The sequence below is a fragment of the Lycorma delicatula genome, chromosome 8 (genome assembly GCF_047948215.1).
Source record: "Lycorma delicatula isolate Av1 chromosome 8, ASM4794821v1, whole genome shotgun sequence".
Classification (NCBI taxonomy): Eukaryota; Metazoa; Arthropoda; class Insecta; order Hemiptera; family Fulgoridae; genus Lycorma; species Lycorma delicatula.
Genome location: NC_134462.1, coordinates 91,513,946 through 91,531,974, shown reverse-complemented (window position 1 = coordinate 91,531,974; position 18,029 = coordinate 91,513,946). Strand labels below are relative to the sequence as shown.

At 27.8% G+C, this 18,029-nt stretch overlaps 1 protein-coding gene across 9 annotated transcripts in view; it reads left to right on the top strand.

Annotated features, from left to right (window-relative positions):
* Positions 1–18,029, top strand: part of sls (sallimus) — a 397,202-nt gene that overhangs the window by 221,641 nt on the left and 157,532 nt on the right. For all 9 annotated transcript variants that reach the window (XM_075372741.1, XM_075372740.1, XM_075372745.1 and 6 more), the window contains exons 85-92: positions 2,922–3,026; positions 4,872–5,054; positions 6,542–6,695; positions 8,780–8,849; positions 10,168–10,875; positions 11,943–12,053; positions 14,621–14,779; positions 15,981–16,041. In XM_075372741.1, the coding sequence (XP_075228856.1) occupies positions 2,922–3,026; positions 4,872–5,054; positions 6,542–6,695; positions 8,780–8,849; positions 10,168–10,875; positions 11,943–12,053; positions 14,621–14,779; positions 15,981–16,041 (1,551 nt within the window). The remainder of the gene's footprint in view (positions 1–2,921; positions 3,027–4,871; positions 5,055–6,541; positions 6,696–8,779; positions 8,850–10,167; positions 10,876–11,942; positions 12,054–14,620; positions 14,780–15,980; positions 16,042–18,029) is intronic.

Here is an 18,029-nt window from a genome sequence, read left to right as displayed (position 1 = left end):
AACATTTTAGTAGAAACAGTTGCTCAGATGTTTCTAGATACCACAGTACCTCATGATTCCACTCATTTGCATTCTGTTTAGCCACATGATAACCTTGGAATTAGTAATATCTATAACAGGTATAGTTTTGTACCACCTTTCAATTAATGCTTCTGGTTTAAAAAATGTTTATTCATGTTTTTGGTGTTTTTGAAAATGTAACCTATGATGTTTTCTATAAAAAATTACCTTAGAATTGGCAGTACCAAACAGCAATTACTAGCTTACCTTTGGTTTATAAAATTCTGTGCACCTTCACTCCCATTGCCATGTTATACCAGCACCAAAAAATCACATTATTCTTGTGTATCATTATTAATCTGAAGTAGTGGTAACTTGATTTGATCTTGTTTGAGGCAGGGATTTTATTAGCCTGGTTATATCAATAAATACAGAATTGATTATTGTTATCGTCCCTTGACCATCTTCCAAAATACATTTATTTATTGCAGTTACTATACCTTGATCTGAAGGTCAGGTAGCTAGCTGTATTTAAACCCAAATGGTTGGAAATCTGCACCTTGAGAACCTTAACACTCAAGCAAACCCATGATCATTAGGATCTCTTCAAGTACATTAATCTTTCAGATTGTTGAACAATCTTTGATTAACCAAAGATGTGAGAATATCCAAACCTGACTGAGTATATCCAGGAAGTCAGACTGCTATTGCCTCCCAGGAGCATTTTCACTGCTACCTATGTATGGAAACAGTCTAATGTTTATTAAGAGATGAACTGTTCCTTCCCCCTGCATGGTCTTCAGTCATCAAATCTCAGACCCAATTGCCAATTAACTGTAACAGTATGTAGTTAAATATTTAAATGAAAATTGTTTACTAACTTATAATATGATTTTTGGATTGATTAAATGTAATTATAGCTTCTGACATTTCATCCTTTCTGCAAATTCTGTTGTTTTCAAAAGGTTACTGTTTATAATGGTTCCAAATATTGTATTATTAGGTAATAAAGTGATTCAGATTACAGCTTGACCTGGGCTCTACACAAGCCCTTTATTGTGTATTATATCTTATTTTAATTAGTGATAGATCTCAAATCAAAATGTTCCTGCATTATGTTGATGTAGATAAAAATTTGTCTGAATTTGCAGAAAAGAAATTTACTGCTTTATGCTAGGTACTTTTTTAAATAAAGAAAGTTCAAATAAAAATAATAGAAGTATTAGAAGATTAATTGTTTAAATGTTTCTGAAGGTTTTTTTTGTAATTTATTGTGCTATATTAGAAAAAAAATTAAATTGTGGTGCAATTTTAACATTGCTAAGTCTACCAGATGAATATCATAAAAATAGGTAGTTGACATCCAGTAATTAAAAAGCTTACATTTATAATTAAATTTTATTGCATATATATATATATATACTTCGGTTTGTTTTGGATGAATATTTTTCATGCAGGTTGAAAGGAGTATTTTAAACACAGATGAGGGAAGTATACTGTTGCATGGGGAGTTATTTAAGTATATGGTTGTGCAATGCGCGTTTATCTGCAGGCAGCAACAGCTCATCACATTCCGCTCTCAACCCTTTAATATATATATATATATATACTCCTACTTTAATATATATATATACTACCTTCTTACAAACCCCAAAATGAACTACTGCACATCAAATACCTGATATCCTTATGTCACAGAATTGTGCAGCAGGTACTAAATATGAATTATATCAGTTATATCTCTGTAATTAAGGAATGATTCTGTCACTCCCACATGCAAGTAAAATTATTGTTTTATGTGTTAAGCTATCACTTATCTGTACCGTGGCATGCCAATGATAAGCAATTAAAAATTTTGTTCACTTCGTAACAATAACATCATAAATGTTATTTATTTGTAATAATGCTTCATAACATTATTCATTTGAGTGAAAGGAAGTATTTCAGTCTGTTATAGTGTTACTCAATACGACGATACAGTTTTATAGTTCACTTTTATAACAGTTTCATTCAGTATCATTTTCATTCATTTTAATGTACCCAGTGTTTTTGTGCCAATTGGGTTTTAATATGATGATTCTGTCATGAAACATGAACTAGGAAAATCCTTAGCTCCCAAAAAAAAAATAATCAGCAGTGTATGTATAATTTAAAACAAGGTAACCCTGAAACTGCAATCGGAGGCATTGCTCGGAAAGCAATTAATGCAACAGGCAATAGTGAAAGAACAATTTTAATATAGTAAAAAAACACAGAATTGATTGTAAACATGTTAGCCCTAAAAAGCCTCATAAGTTAAGTGTCTTTTCTCAGATGGATTTGTGTTAAATTAAATTAGAATCATTATGTTATGTTTTGGTTTTCTGCACAAATAAATATCATGCGCAAAATAAATTATAGATCATCTTTTTTTAAATTATACAATTTTATAATAGCTTATGAGAGATTAAAAATTGGGTTAACCTATTGTCTGCATGTGTTGTCAGTGAGGATATTTTTAGTAATTATAAAATCATAAAAAATACATTTTTCCTATTTACTTAAATGAGTCAAAAGTAATTTAATTTATTCCCAGAAATATTTTTTATTTCATTATCCAATTTTACTGCAAAAAGAGCATTAATAATCTGTAATTAGAGATTTGTCTATTACAGTAACAGATGGTAACTTGTTAAAATCCAAGCATGATTTTTTAAAAACATTTTATATAAAACATGCATTGTAATCTTATCAGTTACTAAACTGTATGAATTATTACACTCAATGGTTATAGAAAATTTATATAAACCAAACATAAAAACATTTATTTCTTATAGAAATAACACAGATCTTCTATCACATTTTTTTTTATTTTTAATATTTAATTTTATTTAATCTGTCATGTGATTTGTTATTAATTCATTCATTTTTATTGTTTTTAGCTTTACAAGCTCCACCATCATTTGTACAAGATATTACTGATATACGATTAAGGGAAACCGAATCAGCAGTATTTGAGTTACAATTTTCAGGCACACCATTACCAGGTAAAATTAAAAAGCCTAATTTTATTTATAGAATAAATGCATGCAGTATGCTCATTTAAACATATGATGAGTTTATTAAAACTGTATATAGTCCAAATTTTATTTAGATATCAGTTTTGTAATTTTACTTGTCATATCATGTATGTTATAGTCTTAATTTTTTACCCTTTTTTGAAGGTTTTAACAAAATTAACATTTATGACAACCAGATTGCAGTAAAAATTTACTTTTAATGAAATTTAGTCTGTCACAAAATCTCACATTAACATAGAAAAAATGAAACTGTACAATAATATTTAATGTAAATAAGAACATTAAAAAATGAATGATTTTAAATAAAAACCCTAAATGAGGATAATTACTCTTCAAACTTCATTAAAATTAATAAATACCTTGAAAATATAATAGTTTCACAAAGAACATAAAGATCTCATAGTTTTAAGAGTTAACAACTTTTATTTTTTGGAATCATAAAGTTTTTTCATAGTGTAGTGGTTATTACAAATTTATCAACTGTTAAAATATTCTTCACACACTTGACAATTCTGAATATATAATTGTCTTTAAGTTCAAATATATCCTTCATCACACTGTTAATAACAGGAATTGTCAGTAATAAGAAATCTAAAACCATTATACTAGAAAATAAATATATCCTTTTTTTTAACTAATTGTTAAAAATTCACAATTAAAGATTAATTAAAAACAAAAACATCTTTAAAAATAATTAAAAATGAAAAACCTTTAGTGAATGCTAAGTTCATGCTGTATATCTGATTAAGAAAATAAAATTATAAACTGCTTTACGGCAAATGTCATAAATAGCTTAAACACTGTAATTAAAATTTTTGAATATAAATAGATGGCCCTAAGAAATTATAAAACATAGGTAACTTCATTTCATTATCTCTAATAAATTGTTTGTATGTTAGCCCCTAAGTTAAACGTGTGAGATAATGCTGCATAACAGATACAATCCAGAAGGATGTGGTGCACTGTTAGTTAGCCGTTGCAGCGAGCACATAGGGGTCCATCTGTTTACATCATCAGATACCCATGAGTGAGCCTAGTGTGCCCTATTCGTAAATGGCAGATACTAACCTCCTGATAATATATTTTAAAAATATGGCTTGCTTATTCTTAAAGTTCATAAAGTTTTTCTGTTGTTCTGTTTTGCATTTACTGACTTATTTTTAATGTAATTTTTGCTTAGATTATTTATTATAAATATTCATTTTTAAAAAACTGTTTTTAATATATTTTTCCAAATAATGTGCAATAATAAGTAATAATTTACTTGTATGTTTAATATAGTTATTTATATATATACTGGTGAATTTAGAGTACCATATTGGAATAACAGAAAAAGGTTTGTAATTTTTAAAGCAGCAAGATGTATTTAACATCAAATTACGATACAATTATTTTATCATAATTTGATGTAAAATACGATAATCTATAATAATAATAATTTGGCAAAAAAGTTGTTAGCACTATGTGTTTTCTAATTGAGATTTGGTAATCGGAAAAAAATTTCAGTTGGAACTATATTCTCCAACTAGTTTTAATTAATAATGCAGCACTGTATTAAACAAAAAATTAATAAAATAAAAAATGGTTGTTTAAAGTGTTGAAAAATCAGTGACAGTAACACATACATACGGATTTTTACTAATTTTTGTTGTGGTAGTGTTAACATTAATTTATATTTAATATGGAACATTTAATAAAATGTTTTGTTTCTTCATTTTTCCTTCATATAATTAAGTCATTATAAGTTAAAAAAAGAAGTCTTATATAAATGATTTTAAAATTAAGTTTAAAATTTTCTTTTACATATTTCAGATATAATATGGTACCATAATGATAAAATTTTAAGAAGTTCTAAAAATGTTAAAATTATAATAAAGAATAAGAAAACATCAGTTACTATTCATAAAGCCACTCTTGAAGATGCTGGTACTTATGTTTGTAAAGCGACAAGTGAAATTGGCCAAGTTGTTTCAAAAGCTAAACTATACGTTCAAGGTATTATATTTATTCTTCTGATTTATTTAAAACATAATTTAATACTAATTATTATAATTATTTTAATTTACTAATACATGTATTTTTTTTAGATAATTTTGTTGTTTAGCATGTACAAACAATTTTTAAAAAAGGATTTAATAAATTAAATCATCATTAAATGCAGACAGGTGCATTCCTGGATATTTTATGGATGGCATCCTATCAGATAGATAACCACAATTAGGTTTGCATATAAAAATATTTTCTTGAAGTAACACTGTTAACACAATCAAAATTATAAGTGGTAAATGCTGTTCTGCAGATTATAATTCTGTTTAAAATTGCATTGAGTTAATGTGTTTTAATGTAAAGGTCTATTTAATCTAATTTTTCAATATAAGACTTATGATATGTTATAATATATTTCCTACTTGTTAACTACCAGAAAATGTTAAATATAAACTATTTTACATTGACTACTCAATTACTTTAATCACACTGCTTCTTTTACATTTTCTTCTTCCTTGTTTTCACGTGGTAAAAAATAATCACATTTTCTTAACATTTTGATCTATTTTCCCCTTTACTTACCACTAAACAAACTCTTATATGTATGGAGTAAATTGATCTAGTGGATTATCTAATCCACTCCTACTGTCCATAATAGTAGAAATTTTCTTGTTTGTAGTATCTTTTGGGATGGCAGTTTAAGCTGGTTATTGATTTTCCCTTTGGCTTGTAATTGTATAGCCTCTTGCGTTCATTGTGATAAAGCATAATTATTATTTTCCTAATAATAATTATGAAAATTTTCTTTTTGCTTTCAATTGTAAATTATCTCTTGCCTTCCATATTTCAAGCTTGTCAAGAATTAAATTACCAAAGTTAGGTTAGATAATGGCATTGATTACTATTAACATTTCTACTGTTTCCAATATTTAGTCAGAAGTTTAGAAAGTTTTTTAACTCAAAATTTTGCCATCTTCTTTCACAATCTGGCTTTATTTTCACCCAAGTCAGAATGAGTTCAGGGTGGTACACTGGCATTCTTAATTTGATTGTAATCCTTCATTATTTTGTAGAAGTAGTAGTTTTTATGGTGGAATTTATTTAATTACAGGTAATTTATACATTTCAGTTTTCCATATCTGTTGAGCTTGAAATATTTCTGCCATTCTAACAGTTATTTCTTCTGTAATTTGAATTTAGTGTCTTATATGACAGTGAGCATTCCATCAATTACCAAAACTGAATGGAGATGGAAGGTTTGGCTTACTTCCAGTCATTTTTCATAGCACCCAATATTCATTCTTCAAGTATTCTCTGTGCTTCTGATACAATTTAAAAATCAAAATTAATTTGAAATTTATCTTGCCTGCATCAACATCAGCATCTATATTGATTTTAAAGTCATCAACCCTAATATTTTTCATGATTTACATAGGTATTTAAATTTTTTTGTGTATTTGTGTAAATATTATTCTGAATTTTTTATCTTATTACAGAAATTCCAAAAGAACTTAAAGAAGATATTGCTTTACAACAAGCAAAAGAAGAAGAAGAGTTGATCAAGATAGAAAAAGTGAAAAGGGAAAAGAAACGAGACGAAAGGAGAAAGCATAGAAAAAGTTCTATTACTTTTGAAGAAGAAAAGAAAAAGTAAGTTATTATATACTTCTCCCTATGACCAACATATAATCACTGGGAAACATTTCCTTGATCAAATGAACATGAAATCCCTAACTATGATATAGTGTTTTTAAATTCATTAAACAAATTATGTCACTTAATCTTAGTCATGACTGAAGAAGTGTAGAGTGAATCAAATTTAACAGAAAAAGTAAATATTCCAGTGTTTTTTGAAGATATATTTCTCAATTATTTTCAAAATTTTTCATTTTATGTGTGGTTTTAATGTGATATTTTAAACATTTAAATAAACCTCCTAGCAAATCATTTGAGTTGAGTTATAGATTCCTTGAGACTCTTAAATATTTTGAAATACATAGTTTTAACAACTGTTATTAACATGTTACATGTAACACATGTAAGTAATAGCAAGATCTCCTTAAAGAAATCTCAAAACCAAATGGGATACTGATTCATAATATTACATACACAGCACAGTTCTTTGAAGTTTAGCAACTTTAAAAACTGTGTTCAATTACTGTTTGAAGTGTACCTGCTTACATCCCAAAGTTAATTAATTGATTCTTTGTTTTTATGATGCTTTTATTTTTTTTTTTTTCATGGAACTTTTATTTTTTTCATGTATGCTACGTGAAGAAATTTTTTTTTATTTTGAGACAGTTTAATCTTTTATTTTGAAATCTGAAATAATTTATTTATGGGTTACATTATCATACATTACCCATGGAATGAGTTTCTTTTGTATTAACATCAAAATTATTTGTATTTTATAAATTAACTTGAATTGACATGGGCTTGACTACTGACTGTTAATACACGAATATCACTAATCTATTTTTTTTTAATTGTTGCTCAAACCTGTGTTTTCATGATATTACATTTATCATGGCTAAATATAGTAATATTTGGCAAGCAGTTCTACTAAAATGGTGAAAGCTGTGAAGAATTAAGTAAACGTGTATGAATATGTATATATGAGATTTGTTCCAAAAGTAAGTATACTGATTTTCCTACGGACAAATAGGTAATATAAAATGTCCTTCATGCATACTTGTTTCAACTGGATCAGTTGAGTCAGTCGTGCACTACTGCTGTTCATGTATGGTCATGTTTTATAACCTCGTTACATTTACGATGGAGGAAAATACTGAACAACGTTACACAATCAAATTTTGTGTGAAACTAAAAGTCTGCCACAGAAACATTTGATTCTTTAACCAAAGCTTATGGAGATGCCACTCTGTCGAGAACTAAAGCTTTCAAAGAGGGCCGAGAAAATGTTGAAGATGACCCTCATTCTGGAAGGTGAAAACTGATTGTTTTTTTGCTGTAGGATGTGCACAAAGAATTTGCATCTCCAGGACTGATAGTTGATAGTGCCTTTTACAAAGATATCTAGGAAAGACTTCAAAAGCAGTTCCAGCGAGTCTGAACAGACATTGCACATGATTGTGTGCTGCACCACAATAATGTGCCAGCTCACACTTTGCTTTCAATTCAAGAATTTCTGGTGAAGAACATTCCCCTACTTTCACAGCCTCCCTACAACCCAGATCTAGCTCTGTGCGATTTCTACTTCCTTAAATTGAAATTGAAGTTGAAGGATCATCATTTCAGGATGAAAACTTAAAAAAAACTGTAACTGAAGAGCTACACATATTTATGGAAAATGACTTCTGGTTCTGCTATGAAGAGTGGAAGAAATGATGGAACCGCTGAGTAACTTCCCAAGGACCATACTTCAAAGGAGACAACATGTAGTTTCAGATAGGTTCTATAGATAATTAAATAAAAAATTAGTACACTTACTTTTGGGACTAACCTCATATTTATATATAATGTTCTGTTCTTTTTTTAATAAATTACAAATATTAGATTTAAGTTATACATATGCTACTGAAAAGTGTATGGTTTATAACCAACATATTCTGCTTTATTCCATTATACATTTTTATATAATTGTCATTATATGAATTTACTTATTTTAAAACAGTATCTAACTTTATTATTTTAGTTCTGTTATATTATTAAACCCATCTCTAAGTAGGATTAGTCCATAAAATGTGTATTTATTATTTAATTTTTGTTTATAGAGAACCTATTGATGTTCAAGAAGTGGTCCCAGTGGAATCCACTGAAACGTTTACAGAAACTGTGGAAAAGGTAATTCATAAAGAAATTTGTTAAAATTTTATACAATGCTAACTCTGTTTTTTCTCTGTTGAAATCTATCATGATCATAACTTTGATCTTACACTTTTTTATAGTTTGTGTGAAAGTAATTAACAATTAAATGAAACTGTCAGATACAATAAAAACCAGAGATTAAGATAAGAGTTCAATCAAATGAGTGAACTTTTATTACACTTTACTGAATCACTTTACAAGTTAGTTGGTTCACTTTTCTTTCTTTTTTTTTTTGAAAATTATCTTATTTGTTTTGCATCCATAGATAGTGAGATGTGTTATATCATTTAAATTTGTATGTATATTTAAAAATGTTATCTAGGAAGCTTGTCACTGAACATGTTAGATCAGTGTAAAAAGATTTATATTGTGGTGATACAGTTATTCATATGAAGCTCTTACAAACATATTGGAAATTTTAAGATAACTTTACTAGAAAAAAAACAACTTTTTTCAAATTAAGTAAGAAAATGTCAAGTTATCATTTCCTGAAATGTTTGTTTCTTTTATCTAAGTATCTTATTAGCAAAATGTTTTATTCAATGTAAAGAAACTTCTAGTACAATGTATGATTTCTTGTCGTAATTATTCGATTTTTGTTCAAATTAGTATATTTTGATAATAAGGTGTTTCATTATGAAACAAACAAAATTTTGTTTACACAAACAAAATCGAATAATTACTACAGGAAATCATAAATTGTGCTAGAAGTTTCTTTACATTGAATAAAACATTTTCTAATAAGATACTTAGATAAAAGAAATAAACATTTCAGGAAATGATAACTTGACATTTTCTTACTTAATTTGTTGTTGTTTTTTCATGTATGTTTTTGGTAAAGTTATCGTAAAAGCACCTTATTTTCATTGTTTAAACATCTTATGGTCATGATTGGGACAATGTATAGATAAAAGAATAGTACAGCAAATAGACAACTAGTGATGCTCTTTGAAGTTACAGTAAGCTAACAAACCAATATTTATACTAGGCGATACAATATTTCAGCAGAAAATTTAAAACAAAAATTTGGAGCAAAGATTTAGAATGTAATAATAGAATATCAGTGATACCTTTTTTGCATATGAAACATCATATTATGTTGGAGATTAGCAAGGAGTTAATGACACTTTGATTTTATTAATATCTGCAATTGTAGGGTGTGTTTCGGAAATATTCATCGGTTTAAATTGACCTTGCTGCCGTAACTAAATTGCAAAGCTCTTTTGGTGTTACCTTGATCCTGTATAATTTTTGTGTATAACATAATTATTTATTATTATTTCCTTTTTTTAAGGTTACTGCACATAGAAAATTAGATGTACAAGAAACAGCAGTTGAAATAACAGCAATTCCGTCCTTGAAGAAAGTTGATAAACCAAGCCCTGAAGAAACACCAGAAGATAAAGCAGAAATAATTGCACCGATTCAAGAATCAATGGCAATTTCTGAAGTTGTACCAGAAGAGAAGATTAAAGAAATACCAAAAGAGAAAGTCGTACCCCAAGAAAAAGCAGATATCACTGAAACAGTTCAAGAATCAGTAGCCATATCTGAAATTCATTCAGAATCAGCTGTTGAAGAATTTAAAGCAAAAGTTACTAAAAAACAAAAAGCAACTAGAAAAGTGACAGTTAAAGAATCTGTAAAAGTTGAACAGACACAAGCTGAAGAATCTAAAATTGAAGAGTTTGTTGAAGAAATGCCAGAGGAAAAGGCTGCTGATGTAATAAAACCAGTTCAAGAATCTGTTTCTGTTACTGAAATTCAACCACAATTATCTGTTGAAGAAATTACAGAGAAAAAAGTGAAAAAGAAACAAGCTAAAGAAAGGAAAACATCGAAGAAGGAGACAGCTGTAGTAACACAAACAGTTGCTGAGGTTAAAGAAGTAGAGGAGGTTTTACAGCAATTACATGCTGAAGAATTTGGACCAGGTCAACAACCACTAGCAGAACTAGCCACAATTGGTGTTATGATACGTCATGGAGTTTCCGTTCAAGAGGTAATTATGTTTAATAGTTATATGTAATTTATACTAGAATTGAATTACAATATCAGCCTGGATTTCTCCAGTAAGATTAAACTTCCTTTTAAGGAATCCAAATACCATAAATAACCACTTAGAGTTTTTATTTGATACCAGGCATTTTTGAATTTTTTGTTTCCCTCCTTACATTGTTTACATTGAAATCAAATACATTCAAATCTTATATTAATAAAAAATTATTTTCCAACTTTAACAGAAAAAAATGATTCCAAAATTTCTTCAGATTACTAACCCAAGTTAATTTTTGTAGCCATAAAAAATTTAATTTTTCATTGTATTTCCATTTTTAAAATTAAAATTGCTGAAAAAGCATAATTAGTACAGTTATACTACAATGTTAATAAAGTTGAGGTAACTGGTAGAATAATTTTTTTCTTACATGTTTAACAACTGCAAAATCATATCCATTGTTTAGCCAAATTTTGTATTCAGTGTAAATTTAAAAAATCACGTAATTTGTGTTACTGAAAAAAAAATTAAACAATTTACCAACCATATAAAATTATGCAGTATAGATCATTACAGAGTGATCTATACAAAATAACTTTTAAGATTTGCCATACAGCTGAATGAGTACTGATAAGTAAAAATCTGTTATTGATAGTTCAGTCAGTTAGGCTATCAAAAATAGAATTTTATTCTCTTATAACACATGATTAATAACAAATTAGTGCTAGTTACTAATAATACTTACTATAGTGTAAACGGTTCTGGGTAGAAACTTAGAACCATTAGCTCTGTAAGTTAATACCAATGTATGCAGTTTCCATTTAATTGTACATCTATATGTTTATAAAATTAAATTTGTTACAGAAACATTAATGTTAAAATGTTTATTATATTCAACTACACAATTACTCCAGAATAGGCAGCACTTAAGGTAATCTGTATTGATGAATGAAGTTGTATCTTTTTTGAAGTAGAGTTATGAGAGAAAAGAGAAAGCTATTAAGATTATATTTATTAAATTTTTGTTTTTCAAATAGTTTTTGTTAATAACTAAAAGTTTATATATGTTTTAGGTTATATCACAGTATGAAGCTGAGCAATTTCCATCATTGAGAACTGCTCCTGCCCAATCAGCCATTGTTAATCTTGTTGAAAGAGAAGGTCACAGTGCTCTTATATCTGAGGTAATGAATTTTTGTTGTCTTTTTTATTTTTATTGAAACTTTACATTGTTAATATTCCAGTCGGCCTGGAATCTTAATAATGTTAAGTATTCGTTACTAGTAGTGCAAATTAATTTTTTACTTCCTTGTATAAAGTAAAGGAAGTTTTGTGATCGCGAAAAATTTCGGTTTTCAGATTTCCAATGGAAATATCCATTTTGACTAGTTTTAGTGTGACATCTGTACGTACGTACGTACGTATCTTGCATAACTCAAAAACGATTAGCCATAGAATGTTGAAATTTTAGATTTAGGACTGTTGTAACATCTAGTTATTGACCTCCCCTTTTGATTGCAATCGACTGGACCAAAAATGTCCAGTAAAGCTCAAAATCCAAAACATTGGGATTTTCTTAACTGCACTCATAATTTTTCTTAACTGCAGTAGTAAGCCCTCATTGAGAGCTTTTCAACAATATATCATAAGCTCTACTTATTTTCATTGGTTTCAGAGTTATAGCAAAATAAAATTTTAATTAATGAAATATTTGGATCTGGAAGGCACATCAGTTTGAATCAGACGTCTCTTTTTTTTTTTTTAATTTAAATATATTGATTTATTAATAATTGTAAAAAACGTTTTACAGTAAATAATAATTCAATAACAAAAAGTGAAAAAAATCAGAAGTAATTAGTGAAATAAAATGTTATTTACTTTTCATTTTAATTCAAAAATTTTTACAGAATTAATAATTATTAATAAATCAGTATATTTAAATTAAAAAAAGAAAAGTTAAAAATATATATTTATATGAAGTCTGATTTGAATCGATCTGTCCATGGTTACGGATCCAACTCGTTCTCATTTACACCACCTAAATACTTCAGTGATATGAAACAAAATTAATATCTAAACTAATATAGAATGCTGATATGGACACCACAAAAAAATGTGATGCAATGTGTTGTGTCTACCACAATCCAATTGTGTAACTGACCACTATAGAGTTGGAGGTGTCTCACTTTCAAATGAAATAAGTTTAAATGAAGTGTAGCAAAAAAAAGGGTATATGTAATTTAATAGACGTACAAGGAAATTGTGGTGTCCACATAAGATTTTTTTTCAGGTTGGTGTAATTAATATTTGAAAGAAATTTTGAGACCTATTATAAATGTAGATAGGGTTAGATTGTTGAAATACAGGTAGGTTGAAGATCCAAAATTCAGGCCTTATCGGTATCATGGTGAAATGAATTTTGAAATTTAGCAATATATTTTTCAATAGCCAACTGTTCTTCAGAAAGACATCTACCATTCATTATTTCAAAAGAATGTAGTAATGATAAGAAAGCACAAAATGATATTAAAATATTAAAAGACAGCTGATCCAATTCATTTTTTGAAATCAATTTTTTTCATTGATAGAATGTTATTGGAAATGGTTTTCAAAATAAATTTAAAAAATTTAATTTCTTTTCATTCCATTTTTTAATTCCTTGAATATGTTCATGAGGATTTTTTTTAGTATTGCATTGTTCCTTTTCATTGTGGTATTTTAAATTTGGTGAATAAATTTTTTATACCAGGTACACAGACATATTTAATTTTATTTGATTTCATTTGCGACTACTACATGAGTGTATGAAAGAAGAAACTCTTCTTTTATTAACTTTTTAGTTGTTAGGTTTACATTTTTTTACATCTTAAAAGCAATTAATTTTTATTTAGGCAAATCCATTTTCCATCTTGGAAAACACTGCCTAATTGCATTAAAAAACATTCCATATTGCTTTCTGATCATGGCTTTAAAAAATCATTGATGTGATTGTTTCAAAATCTAATCTTAGTTCTAATATTGTTTCTCAACAACTTTTGTAATAATTAAATTTGGATCATACTCAAATATTCCATTTAGTTACACATATTTCAATATAACAAAAAATGTATTTTTTTACTGTGATTTTGGGTTTTATTTATTAACATCAATAGATTTTTCATATTTTTTTTTACAACATTGTTGTAAAACATGATTTTTACAACAGTATTGCATATTTGCATATTTTTTTTTAATCTGGTAAAATTGCATTTTGTTACAGTAAACACACACAATACACATACACATGTGTGCATGCACACATACACATGCACGCGTGCACACACACACACACACACACACACACACACACAGAGAGAGAGAGAGATCGAGAGAGAGAGAGAGAGAGAGAGAGAGAGAGAGAGAGAGAGAGAGAGAGAGAGAGATCGAGAGAGAGAGAGAGAGATTTAGCATTGTACCAAAATGTTCAACACTATCAATTACATGACTTTTAATCTGGTGAAAATGAACCGGAATTAATAAATACTGATATAGTGCATCTTTTACAGACTTTTTAAATAAGATTATAATAACTAATTAAAGCCACTTTTATAAGTACAGAAGGTTTTCACCTCTGAGTGAAGCCTTTTAGATACTTCTTCATCCTTCTCCAGCAAGGACTTTGTCATCTTTACTGGCTGTATTATTGAATTGTTTTTACTTTTTTAATTAGTTAGTAAGCATATATTTATAAAAAAAAAACCATTAATTTCAGGTTCTGACTCAGGAGACTACAACAGAACAAATGCTGTCCGGTGTATTCAGTGCATTCCTTCGTATGATTGAACTGAAACATGCTACTGTTGAAGAGGTATTACCACTTTTTGCTCCAGAAGATTTTCAACCACAGACTTGGGAACAAGCAACTTCACAGGTACAGAGTTAAAATAGTTACATTAATTTGTAATTATATATTTAATATTTTGCAAAATTTGTTTTAAATACTTATTTTTCATTGATATTTAAGGAATTAAGTAGATTTATACTCTATAAAAAGACCTTCTTAGAATCAGCATGTATACTGAAGTTTGTGTACTGTAAATTGTATTAGGAAAGAATCTAAGATTTATATTGATGATGTTCTTTTGAAAGAAAACAAAGGTTTGGTGAAATAAATACTAAACAATATGGATTTATTGTTCTGAAAGAAATTGAGTTTGAAAATAAATAAAAATAAATGAAAGATAATAAAAAAAGTAAGAGATAATAAAAAATGTTTACTGTAAAAAATATAGTACTTGCTATATGTTTAGATTTACTAACTTTTTAAAAATTAAAAGTAATTGTTTTATTATCCGTTGAGTTCTAATTGCCATTACTTAAACCATTTGGCAGTAAATAAAATTGTCACATTCCATTTTGTAAAGCTAAAAATTAAAAACGAATAAGAAATTCATAGTTTGTATTTACCTGAAATTGTTTTTGAAGAAATGCAATTTTTTTAAGGTTATTTCAAATATCATCACTTTATTCCCTTGCTTTAATCATAGGTTTAAATATAGTTACAAATTTAACTATTGAACCAAATTGATATAATTAATAATTTACCATTCTGAAATGAGATATCACCTTATATTTCCAGAACTGTAGGACCGATTTTGACCAAACTTTGATACTTTATTTCTGTATATGGGACATTGATGCCATTAAATTTTCAACTTAAAATGTCAAGGGGGTGAGGCTGTAGAGTAAGGTCACCCTCAGTATCTCGAAATTTCGCCTAAAAGGTCTTATTTTTCTTAGGCACATTTATTAAAAAAATAATAAAGAATGGGTGGTGCAAAATTGCACCCCACTCCGAAAAGTATTCTGAACTAGTGGATATATAATTTGTCAATAGTACCCCCCTGTCACCGCAAGGAGGGTTAGTGTAGCACTGACGTATTTTAAATTAAGTTATGTGTGTATAAGCTGTGCATCAGAAGTCTTATAACTATATTGTCACCTTTTTTTGTTTTATGATTATGTACAGCTGAATAAAATTGTACTTACACAATTTTAATTATCTATGCACAGTTTATTCTTGTACAGAAATTGTATTATTGTGAGTGTATTTAATATTATGTTTGATACAGGTGACAACTGAAGAGACTAAACTTCATGAGGTTACGCAAATATCAGATGTAAAAGTAGAAGGTGAGATTAAAAAGAGGAGTGCAATATTTGTTTATCTAACAGTGTGTGTTTTTGTCCATTTTTGAGCCAACATTATTCAAAATGTTTGTTGTAGCAGAGCATTTTATTAAACTAATTTCAAATAAGTATGGGTAAAACGAACTATCCAGAATCTTTAGTGAAATTTTTCTGAAAAAAATATAAAGTTAATCTTGTTTCTTTCTGTTTTTTTGGACAAAGGTATTGTTTCTTTTTGTTTAAAAAAAAAAATAAAAAAAATATCAATTGTTAAATATCATTGTATAATTGTTTATGTAAGATAGGATTAGTGTGCTAGTATCACAGTTGTTTAACATCATCGAGGAGGAGGGGATCTGGATAAATCACCAGATGTCTTTCTGATTTAAAGGTTACAGTGAATTTCAGTTTCAAATAGGTTAAAAATATTTTGAGATGGAAACTTACTATAATTCATTTATTCTGACCATCTAGCTGTAATATTTTAATTAATATAAAACTGACAAAAAAACAGGATACAATTACCTCTGCCTCATCCCTGTTTCCATTGTTGTAGTGAGCGTTTTGTTTTAGTGACAATTCAAACTTAAATAATGATTAGGTGGATTGGATAGGTGGTTAATTAATTTTTCAAATAATATTTTGTTATTTGGTGTATTCTTGTGATATTTTTTTATTCTTTATAATAATTTTTTTCTAAATTTTGTTATTTCTTTGTTTTAATTTATTAACATGCTTGTTTTTATCTTTTTTATTAATCATCAATTTTTATTTTATTTTATTTTATTTCTGTCTTTTTGATTAAATTTTTGTAAATAACATACTATTATCGTTGTAAATGTTTTGTATATTTGTAAACTAACTGTAATATAAGTTTTCCTCTTGTATTGTGATTTTTGTAGTATTTATTATTTTTGAGAATTCAAGGTTTGTTATTTAATTTTTAGTTATTTAGCTCTAATATGTTTTCTGTTGTGAAATGTTTCTTTAATTGTATTAATAAGTAATAAAGAAAATTCAAGTTCTACAGTTACAAATAAAAAATGTAATAAAAATAAAAATTAGGTTTAAAGAATGTGTACATGTTTTATAAATTTATTTTTTTTAAAAAGATTTAGAAATGCTACTTGATCTATTCTTTGTGCATGGAGGTATCTTTACAACCTAATACTAAAATATTTGTCCAAACTGGGATACAGGTTTTTTGAAAGATTTTCTGTAAGATTAATTTTGCCTCTATAATAATGTTGTGATTGTAATAACATAAAATCATATGTTCAGTTGTTATCATTAATATTATTGTTGCATTAATAATTGTTAGCATTAAGCATTAAACAATGTTTGTACGTCTTTATTACACAATCATTCTTAAATAAAATATATGAATACTGTTAAATAAAATATGAATTGTCATAACTCCATATTAATTCATTAAACCTCTTATCCTAATCTCTGTCTTGAAACCTAGTTTGGGTGGACATGAAAAAAGTGGAAACACGATCACTGTTTTCATGGCCATCACTGTTTCCATGGCCTCTAACCTTCAAAGGCTCTACTAGACCCAACTATGTTGTTCCCTGCGAGGGTCGTTTATCTGAGAGGATCGGAACTCGGTCCTTTATTGACATGCCTCTTAACTATTGGCACTTGCTATTGCCATGCCTGAGGCCCCATTATTTTTCCATGCTAAGTGATTTTTGTGTTCTCAGTTATGAAACATATGCTGTGTCATAGAGCATCTGGTCTCATCTGCCACACATTTTCCATCCACAATTTTACACCACTCTTGTCCATCCATCCTTTTTCATGAAAATACCTGGCAGGAATTTTTAGAAGTAGTTTTCCTCTTGTAATTTCTGTGCAATTTTTGTTTTTTGTCATGTATAAAAATTTTTTGCACAGAAATTACAAATTACAAGATTTTTCTGTTCATGAAACAATTGCACCAATCTACTGTAATGTTATGAACCCATTCTGTAATGTTATTTTCT